The sequence below is a fragment of the Vipera berus genome (genome assembly GCF_964194415.1).
Source record: "Vipera berus genome assembly, chromosome: 1".
Lineage (NCBI taxonomy): Eukaryota > Metazoa > Chordata > Lepidosauria > Squamata > Viperidae > Vipera > Vipera berus.
In genome coordinates, this window is record NC_138202.1 from 302,105,327 (window position 1) to 302,128,020 (window position 22,694).

Below are 22,694 nucleotides of genomic sequence, written 5' to 3' on the forward strand. Positions count from 1 at the left end.
GAAGAGCCAGGGAAGCAGTTTCCTGAGGGACCCGTTGGAGAAGCGGACGTGCTAAGATGGCGGCTCCCACAGAAGAGGTTAATGTGGCGGAGGATTTTAAGAAGCCGATTTTGCCCCCTCCGTTGCCTCTTTCTCTGACTCGAGGAAAGGCAGCCGAGGGGGCAGCTCCTAAGCGCCCCCACGGCCCCGCAGAGGGCCCCTCTCCCCCTGTCCTTCCTGAGTATCAGGAGCCGCCGTGGGGAGGTTGCCCCTCAGAAGAGGACTCATCCGGCTACAGCCTGGAGACGGTAAAAGGCGGCGCGGTCCTGGATCGCGTCAGCCTCGTCGGCCGGAGCCGGCTCCTAGTAGGCCGCGCGCCGGGCTGTGACCTCTCCTTGGTTCACCCGTGCGTGTCGCGGCACCACGCCGTGCTTCAGCGCCGGCCGCCACGGAGCTCCGCGGAAGGGGAAGAGCCCCTGGCGTCGGACAGCCCCGAACCCGGCCTGTATGTCTACGACCTGGACAGCGCCCACGGCACCTTCCTCAACAAAGCGAGGGTCCCTCCCCGCACCTACTGCCGCGTCCGAGTGGGTCACGTCTTGCGTTTCGGGGGCAGTAGCCGCCTCTTCATTTTGCAGGTGCGTGAGTGGCCGAGGGAGCAGCCTCTAGTCTAGGCAAAAGAGCCCGTATCCGGGTGAATCAAGTATCGCTCCTTATTAAAGGGGGAAAAAATGTATCCCGTGGAAATGTTGCCCAGAATTTGATAGCTGTCTCAGAGTTTATCCCCGTAAGCTAGTCTTTAGTTCTAGAGGCAGTTCAGAGGCACAATATTTTTAGATTTAGGTTTAGATTTTATTAGATTTATATACCGCCCTTTCCCGAAGGACTCAGGGCAGTTTACAGGGCATTTTAAAATCACATCAATATAAAATACAAAGTTAAAAGAGAATTAAAAGATTAAATTATCCCTGAAAATAAAACCCCAGTTAAAATTCTCAGCCTGAGTCAGAGCTCAAAGAGCCAAGTCTTCAGGTCCCGGCAGAATGATCGTAGGTCAGGGGCAGTCCTGAGCTCTACGGGCAGCTGGTTCCAGAGGGCAGGTGCACCCACAGAAAAGGCCCTCTCCCTGAGTGTTATCCGCCGGCAATCTTTTACCGGCGGCACCCTGAAAAGACCCTCCCTCTGTGAGCGCACTGGACGAAGGGAACTTGATGCTGGCAGCAGGTGTTCCCTCAAATATCCCGGACCCAAGCCATTTAGGGCTTTATAGGTCATCACCAGCACTTTGAATCTCACCCAGAGATTTTTAAATATATGCTTTGCCGTTTTTGCTTATAGGAGTTATATTATTATTTTTTTCCATGTTTATTTTGCCTCAGTGATGGCGTGACTTCCAAAGGTAATAAGGTACTTGGAAGTTGATTCTATCCATGCCTGATACTGGAATGTATTATTGAGGAGGTTGTTTAGTTTTGGTGCCTTCAAGTCAGTGTTGGCTCCTGGCAACCACAGGGACAAGCTCCGGCAGTTTTCTTGGCAAAATATTTTGGTTTGCCATTGCCTGATTCCTAGGGCTGAGAGAGAACGATAGGCCCAAGTCACCCAATTGGCTTTGTGCTTAAGGGACAAGAATTTATACTTTTCTACTTTCTAGACTGGTGCTTTCATCACTATACCAGATTGGATTTTTATAGTATCTGTACTATGGGACAAATAGGAAGAACAATATTTCACAGCAAAATAAGAAATACTAGTGATTGTGTAATGTTGTGGGCTGTTGTACATAAGTACAGTATATTATATACATACAGTATATAAGGTAAAGGTAAAGGTTCCCCCGCACATGCGTGCTAGTCGTTTCCAACTCTAGGAGCCGGTGCTCATCTCTGTTTCAAAGCCGAAGAGCCAGCGTTTGTCCGAGGACGTCTCCGTGGTCATGTGGCCAGCATGACTAGACACCAAAGGCACACAGAACGCTGTTACCTTCCCACCATAGTGGTCCCTATTTTTCTACTTGCATTTTTACGTGCTTTCGAACTGCTAGGTTGGCAGAAGCTGGGACGAATAACAGGCGCTCACTCTGTTACGCGGCACTCGGATTCGACCCGCCAAACTGCCGACCTTCTGATCGACAAGCTCAGCATCCTAACCCACTGAGCCACCGCGTCCCTTATACAGTATATACTGTAGTATATATAGTACATTATAGTATGTTACAATAGATTTTATATTTTGAGGGGTGCCCATTTTCCTTGTAGATTGCATTGAACATGAGAAAGGGCTAGACAGATTTTTTATTATTACATATTTTTAAAGCAAATAGAAACATGGAAAACTGATGGTAGAAAAAGACCTAGTGGTCCATCGAGTCTGCCCTTTGAGTTTCTTTTTTGTTTTCTTTTTAATTTATTAGTTTATTATTTTCAATTATTTTATTTTTTATTTTTATTTTTTATTTTGGGGGAGATCTGAGTCTTTTACTATTATACATAAATATATAATTGAAACAATACAAAATCCTCTCATGAACAATGTCAAAAAGCAGACAGAAAATATGGAAAGATTACATTTTTAATATTAGAATAAATATGCTGATTGAATATGCTATTTGCACATTACAAAGCTCCTTTGATACCTTTCATTATTCCCATTTGCAACTTGCATCAGACTTTTTCCAGTATTACAACCGCATTTGTCTTCACTGTCTTCAGAAAATGTCTGATAGCTTTAAGCATCAATGCTGGTAATTAGAATAAGATGCTGATTTTTCTATGATGTGAATGTTATCCTGCACAGTATTATTTTTGCAGTATCTATGAAACTTGGGTTATAATCACTGAAAAGTAAGATGCAATTAATTGAATGGGATTAATTCTTGGCATATAGTTTTTAAGTTCATAACTTTAATCCCCAGGGCCCAGAGGAGGATCAGGAGCCGGAATCAGAACTGACTGTAACACAGCTGAAAGATCTGCGTAAGCAGCAACTGGCCAAGTTAGAAAAAACTATGCTGGGTGATGATTCTGATGAGGATCAAAAGGAAATGGAAATAAAGAAAAGTGTAAATAGTCGGAATGATTTAAGCTGTTCCTGGGGAATGGGTAAGAATTTGTTACCAGAATCTCCAATGATATGTTTTCATGGAGCTTATTTTGTATTGATTTGCTGTGTCACTTTGCAGATGCAATTTGCTTTTGACTTGAATCCTATTTACCACTTTCTTCAGCCATATTCTACTTCAAGTTCTTTTATAAATTCTTTGTATGAAATGTGATTAGAATGATCTAATATAACTTGTGTTTACCAGTAATGTCTAGCTATAGGCATTATATTTAGTTCCAGGGAAATGGATCCAGACATGTATGAGCAAGTGCTTTATATTCAGAGAATCCACATTTATAGCTCTGATTGGTTGTCATCTTTATATTTCACAGTACTCTAAATCAGAAGCAAAATGTTGGGATTTTTTAATTAAAATTAAATCTATTTAATGTTAAAAATTCCCAAAATCATATCAGATGTAAATTGAGCATAGCATAGATTGTATGCAGTCAAATAGTTTCTTTATCAATGCTTTTACAGGTAGTCTTCAACTTACCACCACAATTGAGCCCAAAATTTATGTTGAGAAATTTGTTAAGTGAGTTTTGCCCCATTTTACAACTTTTCTTGCCACATTTATTAAGTGAATCACTGCAGTTGTTAAGTTAGTAACCCCATTGACTTTGCTTGTCATATGGTCACAAAAGGGAATCACATGACCCTGGACCTCTGCAACCGTCATAAATGTGAGTCAGTTGTCAAGCATCTGAATGTAAATCATGTGACCATGTGGATTCTACAATGGTCATAAGTGTGAAAAATGGTCATAAGACACTTTTTTCAGTGCCATTGTAACTTTGAATGGTTACTAAACGAACTGATTTAAGTTGAGAACTATCTGTAATGGATTTTACTGAATGATCTGTAGGAACCATGCTAAGAAGAAAGTGATCCATTTGAGATAGATAAATTTGCTTTGTTACTCATATTTCAGGCCTGATATATAAGCTAAAGATATATAAGATACCATCTTACCTCCCAAACATAAATTATTATATAGAATAGAATAGAATTCAACTCTATTAGCCAAGTGTGATTGGACACACAAGGATTTTGTATCTGGTGCATAAGCTGTCAATGTACATACAAGAAACGTGATAAATCATGATCATAATCATAAAATACATTCATCATAAATCATAAGATACAACACTCAGTTGTAGTCACAAGATACTAAAGCAATCAACAAATCATACTCAGATACTAAATAAAACAATTTAAATTGTAAAATACAAGCAACAGAATTATAGTCATAAGAAGATGAAAAAGGTAATAGGAAAGATCATAAGGATAATAGTAATACATCCCTACAAGGTAGTTTGACAGTGTTGTGGGAATTAGTTGTTTAGCAGAGTGATGGCATGGGGGAAAAACTGTCCTTGTGTCTAGTTGTTTTGGCATGCAATGCCCTGTAGCGTTGTCTTGAGGGAAGAAGTTGAAACTATTTATGTCTAGGATGTGAGGCTCTGTAGATATTTTCACAGCCCTCTTTCTGGCTTGTGCAGTACAGGCTGGTAACAGTTGTTTTTTTCTGCACTTCTCACTATCTGTTGAAGACTGTCTGTCTTGTTTGGTTGCAGTGCCAAATCAGACAGTTATAGAGGTGAAGATGACAGATTCAATAACTCCTTTGTAGAACTGTTATCAGCAGCTTCTTGGGTAGTCTGAACTTTTTGCGTTAATCTGCTAAATATTCATGCATTTTTCCTAAAATAGATTTACTTTGATAAATTCATTATATTCAAGATTTTTAATTTATAAATTCATTTGACTGAATTTATTTGAAATGCTTTTCTAAAACGACTGTGTCAGATAATTGAGTCATTTGTCCTTGAAGTAATTTTCTTTTCTAGAGCCCCATGGTGATGGATCATTCAGTTAGGGGGAATCTGAAATGGATCATGTCTCTCCATTAAATTCAGTACAGGAGTGGAAAAGGGTTTTTTTAACTCATAATAAAAATGCTGCTTTTTTATGTTCTTCTGGAGATTTATGACAGTGTTAAAAAGTACTGTAGGAGCAAAATAACCAATAATGTACTAAGAGAAAAGGTTCCTTATAAACAACTCATTAATTAACTAAAGGGAAGAAGAGACTAGGAACAAATGATCTCACAGTGGAGAAATTTCAACAGTGTGATCATTCAAGCCGTTGTAATAGAATTAGTACTTTTTAATTATAAAAATAGGTTATATTTGGAGTCAGTGGTGAAATGCACAGATATCAGTAAATAATTTAGATGGCTAGAGCAAGGAGGAGGAGATCCAGAGCAGTCTGTCTAATTAATAGAACTAAAGTTGGGCAGTAAAGTGGCAAATGTGATTCTGTGAATGCAAACAGTGAAGCAAAAACTCCTAACAGCTGATGACTCATAACAAGATACTGTAAGAGCCTTGGTGGAGCAGTGGGCTAATGCCTCCTTAAGTAACACCAGCTGCCTGCAATTAGTGCAGGTTCGAGTCCCACCAGGCTCAAGGTTGACTCAGCCTTCCATCCTTCCGAGGTAGGTAAAATGAGGACCCAGACTGTTGGGGGCAATAAGCTGACTTTGTAATAATGCCACTTGGGGGGAGGGCGAAAGCCCTGATAAGCAGGCATATACATAGAATGAAGGCTATTGCTAAGCACATTGGTTTGTGCTTTAGATTGTAAGCCGCCCTGAGTCTTCGGAGAAGGGCGGGATATAAATGGGATTAAAAAAAATGTTCTCAGGATTATGAAAGACGGATGAAAATATTACTTTTTTCCCATAGTTGGAAAAAAGCAATGCATAATAAATCAGAATCTGTAAGGAATTATTAAAGTGATCTGTAACAAAATTGTCAACATTGTAATGCAGTCAGTCTCTGATGCTGGTAATATTGTGCAAAAATGTTACTAGGCAACACATTAAAAAGAAAACCTTTTAGAATGAAAACCTTTTAGAAGCTGAAAACAGCAGCTGGATCAATTTTCTTTGACGAAAATGTTAGAACATTCAGCCCATGAAAAATAATCAAGTAATATGATTCACACATGGTCCGAGGAAAGCTAACTTAGAAAAAGGCTTTCTTCCCCTTTCTTCTCCTAGAACACAATATCCTTAAATGGAACTTTTTTCATTTGGAAATACAAATATTGGAAACAGGAACAAAAATACTACTTTACATCGCACATTTAACATTTGGAATTTGTTTCTGGAAAGTATGACTGATATCAAGATGGGACTAGATAAATGTATGCAAGGAAAGGTTGCAGTGGTTACTAATCATGGCTATAATTTCTCCTGTTTATGTTTCTAGAAAAAATTCTGAAGAGCACAAAGAGAAGTGTAATCTACAACATGTCTCAATTTCGATTTCTCATAAGCATCTGACTGGCAACTCTGAGAACAGAATGCTAGTCATGCTAAGTTAGGTTAAAGTTTTATGTTCTTTTCTTATGAATCATCTCTGATGCCCAATTCTACTTGATTTATTTTTCAGGGGAAGATGCAGAAGAAGAAGAGGGTGAAGAAAATCCAATTGCTGTTGAGTTTCAAGAGGATCAAGAAGCCTTTTATATGAAAGATCCCAAAAAAGCATTGCAAGGTTTTTTTGATAGAGAAGGTACTAGCTAAAAATATCCAGTGCATTTGCTTCTTTCTAGAAAGAAACAAATAAGTCATTCTGACTTATTTCTGTCATTTCGACTTCGCCTGTTTAATTTACAGCATGTTAAAGAATCATTTTATGCCATTAAAACATAAAAACTATGAAACCAGTAGCATATGTTGAATCTCTACATTCAAGTAGAATCATAGAGTTGAAAAGGCCTTACAGGTCATCTGATCCAGCCCCATTGCTTAGTGCAAGATCTGCAAAAGCATTTCAGACAGATCAATATCCAGCCTCTATAGCAGGGGGGAAAGCCCTAATAAGCAGGCATATACATAGAATGAAGGCTATTGCTAAGCACATTGGTTTGTGCTTTAAATTGTAAGCCGCCCTGAGTCTTCGGAGAAGGGCGGGATATAAATGGGAATAAAAAAAAATGATTAATATAGATATAAAACAATAGCTTGATTCCCTTTTCCCTTTTTTATCTAGGTGAAGAATTGGAATATGAGTTTGATTCCCATGGAACAGGCACCTGGCTTTGTAGGGTGAAGTATGTATGTATATTATGCAACAATTTTGTGTATATATTGATTTAATTGGACAGTCTGCAAAAAATGTTATGTCCCTTATTTCTAGATATGGATTGATAACTGAAAATTATTTTGGCAGGTGTGGGTGTTGGTAGGTTTTTTGTTTTGTATTGTTTTCTAGCTGGTTCTAGTTGGTTGGGTTTTTGCATTTTTTGTCTATTTTTTGTTTTCATTTGTCTATTATACCTATGCCATAGAGATTTTTACTAATATATCTGAAATGGAAAAATAATTTGAAATAACTAAATACCTTGCCTTTAAAATAACACAAATATTTTGCTTAAACCAATTTTAAATGTTTGATTTAAAAAACAAATCAGAGGAATTGACTGAATTGTTGATTTTGCTTTATACTTTCATCCCACTAAATTGGATAGGCTGCCTATAGATGATGCCTCAGGGAAACAGCTTATAGCAGAAGCTATTCATTCAGGGAAGAAAAAAGAAGCAATGATCCAGTGTGCATTGGAAGCCTGCAGAATATTAGATGCTAGGGGTGTGTTGCGACAAGAGGCAGGTAAGTTATGCCGCCAGATTTTTTTTCTCAGCAGAAATCTTCATGAAGCAGTCTTGTTATCATGAACCTTTGTAAATTTATGCCTATCCTACTTGCAGTATGGCTAAATGTAGTTTACTGTGGAGTCCTTGGTAGTCTTAGAGCTTTGTTATTTTCTTGTGGACATATCATCATTCTGAGTGTAGTTTACTGTTTAAAAGATTTTTTAACCTCACTATTTGACAAGGAACTCTGAACAAGCGTTGATCGAAAAATAAGCCTTCTATATCAGTAACTTCAATTTAAATATGGATATTTTAATGAATGAAATAGGAAAATAATCCTTGACTCATCTCTTTTGTTACCTGTACAGTATTTTACCTCTTCATATAGTCACCACATTTGCCAGCAAAAAACAAGCTTCTTAAAGCTTTGTTTGTTCAGCGAGGTCCTGGCAGTTGTTCGTCTCTTGGGTGACTCTCATTAATACAGTCATTGCCATAAACACATGTTCTGTGGTGAATGTCAGTTGGAAGGATTCCTTCAGCAGTCAGAAATGCTCACACACACAAGTACTAATGCAAGCTTCCATTTCATAAACAATGGCAACAGCCTTTTCTCATACCAACTTGCAGCCCACTGAAGTGAAAGAACAGATGTCAAACAAAATGCTACAACGTGGTTTCCTATACTGAGGTGTATGTCCTTTGAGGATTTATAGACAGAGTCCAGGGAAGGTGTGAAGAACTTTTTAGTTCTACATGGTTACAATCCACCTTACTCAAAGTTTCATTGTATCATTTCCATTGTTCATTTCTGTACATTTTGTTGTTTGGTTATTTAGGGGAGGTATATACATTACATTTACACTAAAAGCAGGTGTGATAATAAAAAGTTCAGGAACCACTGTGTTAACGCTTCAAGTATATCAGCACTACCATCTTTTGGCAACTTACAACATTAGAGTCATTCAATTCTCATAATATATTGCTTATATTTGTTATTTTCATGTGTGAAATAATATGGTAAAATGGATTATTGGTCTCCATTTGTTTGCATTTTGTTTCTTTTGTCAATATTTTACTTGCAAATTTATGTGTGGATTATTTGTATACCATCCGGAGTCATAAAGGTGAGCTAGGCAGTGTAGAAACTGGATAATTACATAAAAATATAAATTCTTTTCTCTTAGTGTCCCGGAAAAGAAAAGAAAAGAATTGGGAAGAAGAAGACTACTACGATAGTGATGATGACATATTCCTTGATCGGACAGGAGTTATTGAACAGAAACGACTCAAGAGAATGAAGAAAGCTGGAAAGATAGATGAAAAGCCAGAAACATATGATTCATTGGTAAGAGCAAATTAAGCAAGTGGTTCATTCAGCTTTGTTGGCCTTGCTGTTAGAAAAAAACGTAGTATAAAATTATTTTATTTAAGTATCATTCATGCCTAGGGTTGTGGCTATATTAGGTGAAATATTTTTCTTAAGAAAAGTTGTATAACTTAAGATACTTTGAATATATGGTTATAAAAATTATCTTATTCAAATAGCATTCATGCTTCAAAGTGTTTTGACATGCCACAGAATTAAGACATCTAACACTAAAACCACAATGTCATGAAAGCAGAGAGACAAAAGCAGAATTACTAATTAGCAAAATTTCTAAAAAAAAGTCCTTGTTTCATGGTGCCTAAATAGATGCATAGATTTGCCCTCTAACAGATCAAAAAGCTCTCATCACTATTGAAAATAATACGATAGCATCATAGATGCATTTTTTCTGTCTTCTGTATTTATAAAAGATGTTTTCACACAGCTTATTCTGAATATCTCAAAATGATTTACAGTAATTATAAAAATGTATAGTTAAAAATGAGAAAACAGGACACCAGAGTAAAAATGAATATAGATAGTAAAAAGAAGGTATGGGAAGAGAGATTTAACTCTGGGGAAGAACAACATAAAATTAGTTTTGAAAACAAAGATAAAACAAATCAGCACTAAGCTCTGACTTACCATGGATATCTTATCTGTTTATAGGTTGCAAAACTGCATGCAGCTGAGAGAGAGCTGTCTGAGATAGCAGAGAAGCTGAAGTCTTCAAGGACAAGTAAGACTATAAGATTATTATAAACCTAATAAAATTGGGAAAATCTCATTAAGAATATATCTCATAGGAACATACCATTGTATATATGAGTGCAGGCTGTCTTACACAGATTCCTAAAAATTTTAAAATGGAGTAAAAACTAAATGAGACTAACCATATGGATCACAGAATGTATTATTTTTACATTGTAAGCTGCCCCGAGTCACTTTGAAATGAGATGGGTGGCAAATGCATTTCTAAATAAATAAATAAAATTATTTTGAACTCATTCCTTCATTAATATTTTATGCATCACGCAGAGTCAGTTTGTAGAATATGATTGATTAACGTACAAACGTTGGAAGAATTTTTTATTGCCACCAACTTGTAATAATATAAGTGTATTTTCGTAGATTTAACTGACTCAGCAATGACTAGAGGAAAAAAGATAACCTGATTAAAAAGATCATTGATTTTATCATGTCGTATTTTTGGTCTCTGGGGAGAGACTTCTAAAGTCTCACAAGGTAAAGGGAGATCTGTTTCATATGTCGAGCGTTTCAACAAAGAAAGCATGTGGTATGGATCTTACAAGGTGAGATGGTTTAATTAATGGGACTTGGAGCTTGCCATCCATGTCAGCTCTTATAGGATGGGCAGAGATAAATAGAGCTAGAGAGTGTAGAGAGTAAGGAAGATGACTTTCATGGATATATGCAGGAACCATTATCTAGGAAAAAGGGCTGTGATACTTTCTAAGTCTAGAATATCAGATAACATCTGTAAGTGACTCAGACTGACACCTTCCTAATTGACTGAAGTATGCATAAGAAGGATGAGGAGGTACAATACATAATTACTCACACTGCCAAAGGCCGCCTCAGAATAGTCAAGTTTTCCATTCCTTCTGTCTGAGCATAACCCCATCCAGAACTAATGATGTTAGATTTTCCAGACTAAATAGCCTCCATATCTACACTCATTCACTCTTACTTAGGTTGAGCTGAAGGCTGTTTGTCCCAATCCAGACTTTCTCAGCCTGTAGATGCTATGATAGAATCCTGACCTGTTGCTATATATTAAGTATAGGTAAGACATTCAAAGCAGATAAAATTGAATATTTGAAATAATGTTTTCAATGAGAATTGCAATCCCTGAGTCAGGGCAAATATTCTCTTATTTTCTGAGAGGAAGGTTCTCTTACTGGTATGAGAATTCTTGGATTTTTATAACACTTTTTAAAAATTTCAGTAGGATAGCATATAAAAGGCAATGCAGTTCAAAATATATCAACATTATTTAAGTTAATAATACTGTTTGCTTTTATTTTATATATAACTATATATTCATATTTTTCCATATTCAAATTATATTTTAAAATGCATATTAGAAATAGGATTACAGTATATTTCTTTTGAAAGAAAACACAATCCTGTGACAGTGAGATTGAGAAATCCGTTCTTGGGAATCAGTCTTAAATATGACTGAGTTTTTGTGTGAATTAAAATGGAGATATAGCCATTATCTTAGCATGTTTTGTGAAGTATAAACCGTAAGATGCTTATTTGCATTAGATTTAAAGTTTAACATGTACTGTGACTTTACAAAGCATAAACTTTTGTTTTTACATAGGACAGGTTGGTTTTAGAATTCCCTTTGTTTAAAAATAGTAATATGCTTAAATAAATCAATATTATTTTAATCTTTAAATGGGAAGGAAAAGGGAGACTATTGCCACAAAAACTATTATAAGAATAATTGGATACAAAAATGCATTGAAACACTAGGGTTTTTGCAGATATTCTCTATTATTTATTTACAAATATATTTGAATATGTATTTCACATATATGTTTTACTATATAATTTCCCATAGCACAGTCTCATTCAGCAACTCAGGATTCACTGGATGAATTCATGAGCGAAATCAAGTCAGGGTGTTCCGTAGACAGTGTGACACGTAAAAAGCTTCATTTGAGAACCTTTGAACTGAGGAAGGAACAGCAGCGATTGAAAGGACTAATTAAGATGGTTACCCCTGCATCCATGCCAGAGCTGAAGTCTCAGTGAGTCTGATTACAGAGCACTAATCAGTATGACTTTTCCTTTTATTTTAAATATGTAATATACTGTACTTTAACCATTAAATGCACTTGTAATGGAATGCGGGTAATATTTGAACTTAAAATAATCTGGCTTCAATTTAAATTATAGTTTGCATTAATTATGGGTGGTATAGGTACCGTTGTAATGTTTAATAATCCCTGAGGCAATTGCAAGGGACACAGGAGTTCGTGCTTGAGATAAGAAATGCACTGTTTTGTGAACTGGACTTAATTGGCTGCATTGGGCTCCCATCAGTCATATAAACCTGTACTGCTTGAAGCCAGTCCAAGTAGAAGTGTAGGACTCTGTTTATAGATATCCATATGAGTAAACTTAGTCCTTCAATATCCGATGTTAATTTTTTTGACATATTTCATTTTTAAAATTTATTTATTATCTATAGGCTTCAGAATCAAGATCTGGAATCTCAAAATAAGCCCAAAAAGCTAACTTTACCCCTCTTTGGTGCCATGAAAGGGGGAAGCAAATTCAGACTAAAAACAGGGACCGTAGGGGTAAGTAAGAATAAAGAAAAAGCTGTGGGTTTTAATTTTGCACTGTAGAATTTTTTCACTGTGACAGTATTGGGGAAAGCTGCCACGGGGTCTCAGAGTTCGCATCTCACATGTTTAGTTTAGGAACTATATATTTTCTGAAATAAACATTACATCGTTAACTCCTTATTGTATAAGGCCAGCTTTTAATGGCACCTTTCCAATTTTCCTTACTTCTCAATGTCAGTTGAAAAACAATCTTTACTGTAATTTCTGTTTACAATATAGAAACTGCCCATGAAACGTCCAGATATACCTGTAAACCTATTAAAGATGAAAGATGATGGGCCAGAAGAAGAGGAGGAAGAAGAGGAGGAGGAGGAAGATGTGAGCCACAGTTTAAATCAAAGCTCACAGAACACAAAGATGGAAACTGCAACACAAGAAATGGTTAAAGAAGGGAATCTCCTTTCCACTTCTTATTCACCCAGAAACGAAAGTATGGAATTCCTTAATGATGATTGTTTATACTGTTGTTTTTTTAAAAAAAAATATTCATTCAACTGGCACGTATTTTAATTAGTTTAAACTTCAGCAAGTGAATATGAAGATTTAGTCATTTTTATTAGCCATTATCTTCTTGTTTCCTTCATACAGTAAAATTTCAATTTAATGGACTAATAAGGGTAGAAAGGATGTCCACACAAATGGGAGGGAGGGGTTGAGCACCAAAACACATGAGGGTCCATCTGCTTCACTCTTCTGTGGTAACAGTCACAGGTAGATATAAAGATAAAGTTGGTGACACCCATTGCACAGGTGGCACCACTGAAACCATTGCTGAGAGTGACTACATTGTGAAATGATTGCAGCCTATGCAATGCTTAGACCCATTGGGGTGATAGGGGTACATTTCTTTGGGATGATATCTTCCAAACGTATTAGCCAACATTACCATTGTCTAAGCCTCTTTCCAGCAAAATTCATTATTTCTCAAAATTCAGAGGGTGTTTGGCTCAGATCCAAAAGTCTAGACTTGAGAGAGAGGGACTCGGAATCCTTATTGAGCTTTGTAATTCAGTAGAACGCCCTGGATCAAGTGGATGAACCTTGACTAGTACAGTACGGTGGCTATATGAAACATGCACAACTCTCATATTATCCAGAATTTTTAAAAAAAAAATAATTTAAAACTTTATATTCTGTATCGTCAACCCAATGTGGTTACAAAATAGCCAGATTATAAATTTAATACAGAAACATTAGCTAATTGTGGGTATAGAGAAAAAACTTAAAACTAAATCAGTCAATTGTAAAAATGGAACTATATTGGTAATACTTTAAGAAAAAATGAAAATGCCTGCAAAAATAGAAGTTTAACCTATCACCAAAAAGATTGTAGCACTGACCCTAGGCAAGCTTTCTGTCAGGGCAATTAAAAAGAAATCATTCTTTCTCTTGAGGATGTTTATTGATTAATTTTCTTGTACAGAACTGAGTTGGTCTCAGTTGCAAAGTATCTTTTTCAGAACTAATACAGCTCTGCCCAGATGGTCCAGAATGCAAATATCTGTAATAGCTTGAGTTATGCATTAGCTTTTTTTGTGCACTTTGCTTAGCAGTATCCAGTGCCCGGGCAGATGGGGCTGGGGAATCAGAAGAAGCAACATGGTGGTCAAGTCATCACAAAACGTGCAGTATTAACTGTATATTGTGCATACATACACAAGAAAGCAGCGTTAATTCTTATTTGACATCCCCATTTTTAAAAAGAAAAAATCCATACATTTTATATTTTATCTTTATATGACCTGGTTTCATTTTCACATTTTAAGGTTCCCTGTTTTTATTGATTTGGGGATCATTGAAAACCTCCCTCTTGCTTTATTTTGCAATATCGTAGTGTATAGTGGAAAAGCTGCTTTAATTAGATAAAGCTCTAGTTTTAAGGAATGAAATGTGTAGAAGTTACTATTTCTATTCCTAATTAACTAAATTTGGGGGTTCCTATTATATTTTTATAGGATTTAAATCTCAGACTGAATCTTCAAGCAAGGATACAAGCCCATTAGATCATAATTGCCCAGTGAATGATTTGCAGATAAAATTAGAAGATAAGCAGTTTTATGTAGCTCTTTGTCTCTGAACAATCTATGGATTATGAGCACTAGGACAACATGATAATTTCACTGATATTGAAACAAATTATATTTCACAACTGGTGAGAAAAAAAGCTATTGACTCTTAAAAAGATCACTATTTTGAACAATATTTTGCATTCAGTGACTGCGAAGTTTAGAATAAAGGGGATAGCTTCCAGTCACTAGGCCTGGGCTGAACTTTCAGCAAGATGCTTCTCCAGATTTCAGATGCATATCAATCTCAGCCACTTAAAGCTGCTTTTCCAGTCACCTGAGGGGCTGTCAGAAAACTTCAGGAGCCTCAAAGCAGCCATGCTGAGCCTTGCTGAAACTTTTTTATTCACCCTGCAGATCCAGTGAGATGTTGGACTTTCAGTGTTCTATAAAAACTCAGCTCTTGTAAAAGCATTAATTTAGAAACTCAAGCCTTTGCAGAATAATGAAGAGAAAAATCAATAGTAAATGGTGCTTTAGTGTTGGACTATTTCCAGTAGGCAGTGGAATACAGATGTAGGTGAAGAACTACTTTGCCTTTTTTTAAAAGAAAAGTTTATTAATGAAACCTAACAGAAGAATAATATATCGGTGATAATATAATTTAAAAATTACATGTATAATAGCAATTGAAACAAAATAACTTTAAGGAGGAAGAAACAAAGGAAAATATATTTCAGATAAAATATTAGAAATTTTAATATTTCACCTAAGATATATTATTACAAAGGCAATATGACAGTCCTACTGATACAAACATTTCTGGGATATATGCTCTCTTTGTTTTGTCAGATAAGACTCAGTGCTTTATTTTAACAACTCCCTGCTCTGTGTTGTTTTTAGAGAAAGATTTATTTACTTCGAAAATAAAGAATCAAGATCTGTATTATAAACTTCATTTTTCCAACATTTTATTTTACTAGCATCTAAGATGCCAGCAACAAAACCAAAGAATCAAAAAGATAGCAGTAAACCTAAGGTGAGTTGGGAGAACAAAACTTTTTGTTTGTTTGTTTCATAGATTTATATAGCGGTCCATCTTGAATAAGTTACTTTAGACAATTTATGCCATTAAAATAATAAAAACATTTTAAAATATAAAACCATAGCAGTTGAGAATCACAAAAAACAACAGCAATCAGTATAACCAAGACACTACCAGCAGTTTGAATTGTATCTTGAAGCACACTGTTAACCAGTGCAAATCACGGAGCAGTAGCATTACATGTACCAAAAAATAGACACCACCAACTGCCTTGCTACCCATTCTACATAAACTCCAGCTACCAAAAAGCTCTTCAGATGGAGGTTCTTGTAGATCACATTGCAGTAGTCCAGTCTAGAAATTACAAGGTATGATTTCAAGCTGTCACATGTTCTTTGAACAAGATCAGTGAGTCCCAGATTGCACACCAGTTTGGTCTGAGGCACTGCAATCCAATCCAGATAATCATCTTTATAGTTACCAATAAGAGATGCTTAATACTCTTATGTTTGGGGGTGGGAATGGGAGGAGAGAGATTCCCTTATGAATTAAAAGAAGAATTGCTTAATAAGGAAATTTGAGCAGAATTGTCTCCCTATCTCAGCCGGATCCTGTAGTGTACTGCTCTTGGAGGGACAACTTTTAAACTTATCAAAAGGAGATGCTTTTTTGATAATTTGGGAATAGTAGCTTTGCTCACAAACATTACAACAGCTTATATAAAAGGATTATAATTCAAATACTTGGTTTCCATTGAACCAGCAATGATTAAAATATCTCACCTAATCATCCTTGGTAGGGCAGTAGAGCTAATGATAGAGAAATTATGTGCAGCTGTTTTACCATCTGCTGTCAATCTTGCTTTGTAAATCTGTTGTAGTGCTTAACTGTATGTAATCCAGTACTGCATGAGTCAGGAGATACTGCATTTTTTTCTCCTCCACAAAGCAAAAATAGACTATTTTTTTAAAAAAAAACTATTCTTTAGCACAGCATCTTATATAACAATGCAATGTTTTTGAGGGTATGTCTGCAAATTACCTTATTTAAAATGTCAGAGAATTTTTGTCTTCTTTTCCTGAAATCTTCCAGTAGAAACAATTAAACAATTGTTAGCATTTTCCTCAATTTAAGCCCAGCTAAGAAAAACCTATATGATATTTAGTTCTTCCTTCATTTGGTACAAAAAACCCTCTCATAAAGTATATAAGTAGGTCTCAGGTACAGTCTGACAAAACAGTACTTTGCCCACAAATCATAATTGGAAATGAATTCTAGGCATATAATGGCTGGCCATTGTACATGATTTTGATACTCCAGTGTACATTTTTGCTTCAGGCTCACTCATTCTCCACCTTATCAACTTTAAAATATTCTCACAGCTGGCTGGGGAATTCTGGGAGTTGAAGTCCAACCTCTTAAAATTTTTGAGGTTGAGAAACACTACAGAGAATATACAAGTTGTGTTCCATCTATTATTCTCCCCCACCCCATCCAACTGCCAGCAACATTCCACTACCTCTCTCTTGTTTTGTCACTGCCAAATATTCAAGACTTGAATACATCTCTATATACAGGACAGAGTGGTTTGAGATGGTTTTGTTTTTGTTTACTGTATTTTAAACCTTGGGATCGACTGCTTTGCAAAGAGATGGGAATCATTATAAGTTGTTATGTTAACCTGTAAGAAGAATTTAAATTATGCAGAACTAATAATTATTTTATCAAAAATTAACATTTGACAGATTTGTTCTATTGATTTGTTTAATGAGTGCTAAATTTAAATTTTGCCTCCCAGTCATTTTTAAAAATGTATTTATGTAATTCCACCCTTTTTGCAGCATAATCTGGTTTGCTATTCAAGGGCTATTGTGCCCACAATGCAATGAAAGTTCTACATACTGGCATATATTTACAAAAAGCAAATTGCTTTCTGTCCAACAGATTCAGCATTCATTATCCTCAAACTACCCAGAAGATGATCCAGATTACTGTGTATGGGTACCACCCGAAGGTAAAGGGCCACTCAGAGTAATGGTGGAGCATGAGTTGCTGATAAAATACAGTTTATATATGAACAAAGAAAACTTAGGAACAGGTGTTCTGGTCCCATTTTAATCACAAAGTGAGCTGGCTAATCTTGGGTCAGTCACTCTATCAATCCTAGGAAGGAGGCAATGCAAGCCAATTCTGAAATCTTGCCAAGAAAACTGCAGGGACTTATCCAGGCAGTTGCCAGTAGCTAGACAGACTCAAAGACACATAACACACAAAAAAACCCCTAACTTATTTGAAGCACAGAATAAGCAAAATAATCAGAATGTGCTGAGGGGGGTTATGCTGTAGATTCCTATTTGGTCTTCAAAATGGAGTTATGTAAATACTAGTCAAGTATAGACAAAATCAGTGTTCCATCTCTGAATATAATAGACAGAAGTGGATTTTGGTAGAGAATTGAAGCTGCTTCCCTCTATGTAAAGCCTGGCTCTGCTTTTGCAGGAATGATGCCATTCAGACCCTAAAGCAGACATGTCAAACTCGCGATGTCATGTGACGTCGTACAACATATCAGGACGCTTTTGCCATTGCCTGCAATGGGGTGGGCGCGGCTTCCAGGTGACACGTCCGGCTTGCAAGCTAGCAGTTTGATACCCGTGCCCTAAAGCAGCGTTTCCCAACCTTAGGAACTTGAAGATGCGTGGACTTCAACTCCACGCATCTTCAAGTTCCTAAGGTTGGGAACCGCTGCCCTAAAGCATCTTTGACAGTATTATTTTCTGCTCAAGGTGTTTTGGTCCTAGCTGTATTGAAAGGTAGAGTTTAAATAATGGCAACAACCTTGCCTATCTTTGTAGCAGAAATTTAAAAAACAATTGAGATAAAATCATTGAAACAACAGTAATGCAAATTATTTTAAAAAGCACTATAGGGGAAAAATTTCTCAAATTTTAAAATACTGTTTTCTTTTCTCTGTTGAGCAGGTCAAAGTGGTGATGGCAGAACCCATCTAAATGCTAAGTACGGCTACTAAATTATTCTGAAAAGTAAAGAAGTATGGCACAGTAAATGACAACTGGCACAATATGCCATTGAAATTACAAGCAACACATTTCTGTTCATTTTCTTAAGCACTGTTTAATGATTCCTGATCCTTAAGGATGTTTTTCCCTTAGAAGTGAATGTGTGTATAATGTGCATCGTAATGTATATAGTGATGATAATTAAGAATTTACAGGTATCATAGATATAGCAATGTTGGTTTTATAAAAACTTTTTTAAAATGGTTTTTATTTCTTTAACATTATTTCTTGATCTAAAGGGGCAAAGGAATTAGTAAATTATTTCATGATGTAAAAGGAATTAGTTATAGATTTCTGTTTAGTCAATATCTATGCTGAGGGCTACTTCAAATTCTCTGATGCTTGGATTGATTATCAAAATATTTTCTGCCTGTGCATGTACAAGTATGTAATTCCACAAAATACAATTGCTGGTGGCCCTCTCTGAGTGGAGCTGCTGAAATCAAGGCTAATTTTTATCCTTCCTTTCTGTCGCAGTCTTTTTTGTAAAGGTTCTTCGTTGGTATTTTTTCTTTTTCCCCTGTACAAGAAGGTGAGATACTAACACATTCATATCTTGGCCAGTTGTAGTTTAGTATTAATGCGGGTGGAAAAGTGTATTAATCTTTAGCAGTTCCTGAAAGAATGTTAAATATCTAACATTGGATAGTTGGGAGAGTCAAAGCTAAGGAATGGAAGTACTATGAATCAGTGTATCTGAAACTTTTTGGATCAGCCAGAAAACAAGGCTTCTGCCCAAAAGGCAATTATCCTTGGTCTAGACCTGCTTTTACTTCATAATTTCTGCACTTAAAGGATAAAAATTGCATTTAAAAGGAAAAAAAACAATAGTCTTATCTACTACGGTATGTAAACATATTACTTGTGAGAATGGAACCAGTTCATGACAGGAGAAGAGAGGAGGAAGCACTGGAAAATGTTTTCTAGTTTCAATTTTCTTTTGATGATAAAATGAAGCCTGTCGTTTGAAGCGTTACATTAATGGATTTACTGGCAAGTAGGAATATGAGGATTGCACGATTCATAGACTGAAAGGAAAATTGAGTTCATAAGTATGGTCCTGATGTTTTTTAGCCCAGTTCCATAAATTATGGGTGAATGAAAGGTTGTGTGATTGGGCCTGAGACAGACTTTATGAAAAAATATGGTAAACCCCCATATTCTGGGCCCATTATCTAATGCATAAGAATCCACTTCCATTTTGTTCCATCTATAACATTCACATACTAATAACCATTTCTCTTTTAGCAAAAAGATTTAAGCGATATTTATTTTACATTTATGCAAAACCCTAGCTTTTGGAAATACATGGCCCAGAGGGAAGTTTATTTCTAAAATCTCTAATGTGGCTCCTTTGAAGATCAGAGTCCCAGTAATTTTAATCTTTAAAGAAAAATGAAAATGGGCATGCGACAAAGTAAAGTACAGATAAAATAGCATTAGAGTTATTTGCAAAACGCCTCATTCCTCTGAAATTCCTAGAAAAACATGGCAGTTAGTGGCAAGCCATGCTTTGCCTATTTCCCTACAAAGTTAAACTTGGGATATAGGAAATATCCTGGGGAAAATAAAATAAGCTGCAACTTCAAAAGTCTGTCTTCATCTGAAAGGCAAAATAAAAGTTTGCCTTCTACCAAGTGGGAGTTTTAGGACTGGTTTTGTCCAATAAAGCAGCAGTTTGAAAATAATTAAACCTCATGAAATCTGGCATTGATGAGGGCTCCTGAAATTTCAAATGTTCAAAATCCCTGGTTTATCCTATATTTCGCCTTGTTTAGAGATAAGCCACCATCTTTGGCAACAGCTTCTCATTCATCTATTCATCTAAGTCATCTGTTCTGTGTTCAGTAATTTGTATGAGCAAAGATTACTAATTCCAGAGCAGAATTAGTATATTATAAAATTATAGGGTGTTTTTTTAGCTATTGCTACAATTTAAAGTTCTCTTCCAACAGTTATTACATTTCTCTCACACATTTGTGACTACTTATGACCGCTCTCAAAGTTGATGTAAAAACAAACAGATTTTTGCTATCGGGCATACCATATCCAGGGTACAAAATATGGAAGGCCATAGATGACAGCAAAATGACTAGAGATACAGAAGTCCCTCTGCTGCCATCTAATGACCACCTAGATTTTTACAACCTAGAAACATGCCAAAGATACCCTTCCAGTGTTCCTCCTACATATTAAATACAAATGATAAGAAATCCTTTTTTTCTTTTTAAATCCAAGTAAGCAATCTTCAGTATTTCATCACCTCCATTTTTTCTCATGCCAGAAGGCACAGAAAGATTTAAATTATTAAGGCCTGCACATGGGTGGGCACTCTAGATAATTCTAGATAATTCAGTCTGATGTTCTTTGTTCCATATTACAGAAAGTTCTTTTCTATGTTCTCCTTTAGTCTTGTGTGACATAAGCTTCCCTCCACAAGCCATAATTGTGGCCAGACCCTCTGTGTGACCACAAGATTTAAATGAAAAAAAGAAATTCCTGACTGCTTGTAGCTTAGTTCTGCACAGATTTAAAGCAGCTTCATACATTAAGATGGAAATACAAGCCAGATGAATGGAGCAGGAAAAATGTGGTACAGCACAGTGACTGAAAGTTAAAATAGTAATAGGGCCAAGCCTCAGATTAATCCAGACAGCAGTTCCATTGGATCAAAGCATACCCAATCATCATCATCTACAGACTTTACTTGAGAAAATGTCTCTAAATAATACACAAATATGAAAAATGGTGAATTGGGGTGGGTTGTTATTTAAATTGTTGTGGAAAGGAGATCCTGGTCAATAGTTGAAAGATTTGAGACTTTAAAAAAAATGGGAAAAACCGGGCAAGATGGCAGAGGGATTGGCAGTTAAGTAATTGGTCCTTGGTGGAGCAGTGGGCTAATGCCTCCTTAAGTAAAACCAGCTGCCTGCAATTAGTGCAGGTTCGCATCCCACCAGGCTCAAGGTTGACTCAGCCTTCCATCCTTCCCAGGTAGGTAAAATGAGGACCCAGATTGTTGGGGGCAATTAAGCTGACTTTGTAATAATGCCGCTTGGGGGGGGGCGAAAGCCCTAATAAGCAGGCATATACATAGAATGAAGGCTACTGCTAAGCTTGTAAGCCACCCTGAGTCTTTGGAGAAGGGCGGGATATAAATGGAATAAAAATAAATAAATAAGTCAAACTGTCTGCTTAGAAGTGCTTTTAAGTTTCTAATGTGGATAGTAAATATTTATATTATTAAAATTATCAAAGTATAAAATACAAAGGAAAATAGTGGAAAAATGGGGGAGGGGAAGGGGAAAGGATAAAGGTGTAGGATAAAGGGGGGAAAGAAGAAAGAAAATCATAGACTTCCAACTCCTTTTAGCTCAGTAAAATAATATAACATAGCCTCAACTTAGTAGTTTTTGTAATATGTATATTAGCATTTCTATAACAACAAACATATCTAATGAACAAAACCCATAGTCAGTGTTTCATGTTTTACCATCTCAAGCACAAAATCCAAAAGCAGTTTCCATGTAGAAATAAAGTTGGATGTGTTCTTTCTTTTTTTGATTAAACAGTTAATTTAGCCATCTCTGCTAGTTCCATCAGTTTTTCCAACCATTCATCCATTGTGGAAATTAAAATATATTTTGTGCATACTGGTAAATAATTATTAAGTTCAGACCTGTTAATGCTCTGCTATAAAATAAAAGGCTAGTCAGCTATTAAATTGGAGTTGTTCGGGGTTTTTTAATTAGATGATCTTTCTTTTGCTGTTCTCTAAAGCTCAGAAGTCTCTCTCTCTCTCTCTCTCTCTCTCTCTCTCTCTCTCTCTCTCTCTCTCTCTCTCGCTGTTTTTTTCCCCTCACCCACTCATAAATTTTCAGCACCCTCTGTTAATAAAATAATCATCTATTTTTCTTAAGAGCAATTTGGCTTTACTGCTTCGACCTTTACCCAAGTTATGAAAGGTTTATTGTTGACTCCAAATAATCCACCTCAGAAAGAAACTTAAATTTCTCAAATGCTGTTGTAAAGCTGTGTTTGAAAATGACAAGTGGGCA

The 22,694-nt window shown here is 36.2% G+C and overlaps 1 protein-coding gene across 1 annotated transcript; it reads left to right on the forward strand.

Moving 5' to 3' along the window:
• Positions 1 to 56: 56 nt before the first annotated feature.
• SLC4A1AP (solute carrier family 4 member 1 adaptor protein) lies at positions 57 to 22,367 on the forward strand (the record flags this gene model as incomplete). The annotated part of the gene is made up of 13 exons (XM_081330211.1): positions 57 to 617; positions 2,894 to 3,080; positions 6,546 to 6,668; positions 7,149 to 7,209; positions 7,627 to 7,766; positions 8,938 to 9,098; positions 9,789 to 9,858; positions 11,713 to 11,902; positions 12,346 to 12,457; positions 12,725 to 12,935; positions 15,495 to 15,550; positions 17,501 to 17,570; positions 18,538 to 22,367. 13 exons carry the CDS (start codon positions 57 to 59, stop codon positions 18,585 to 18,587), a joined length of 1,992 nt encoding a protein of 663 aa, XP_081186337.1. The 3' UTR covers positions 18,588 to 22,367.
• Positions 22,368 to 22,694: the final 327 nt, after the last annotated feature.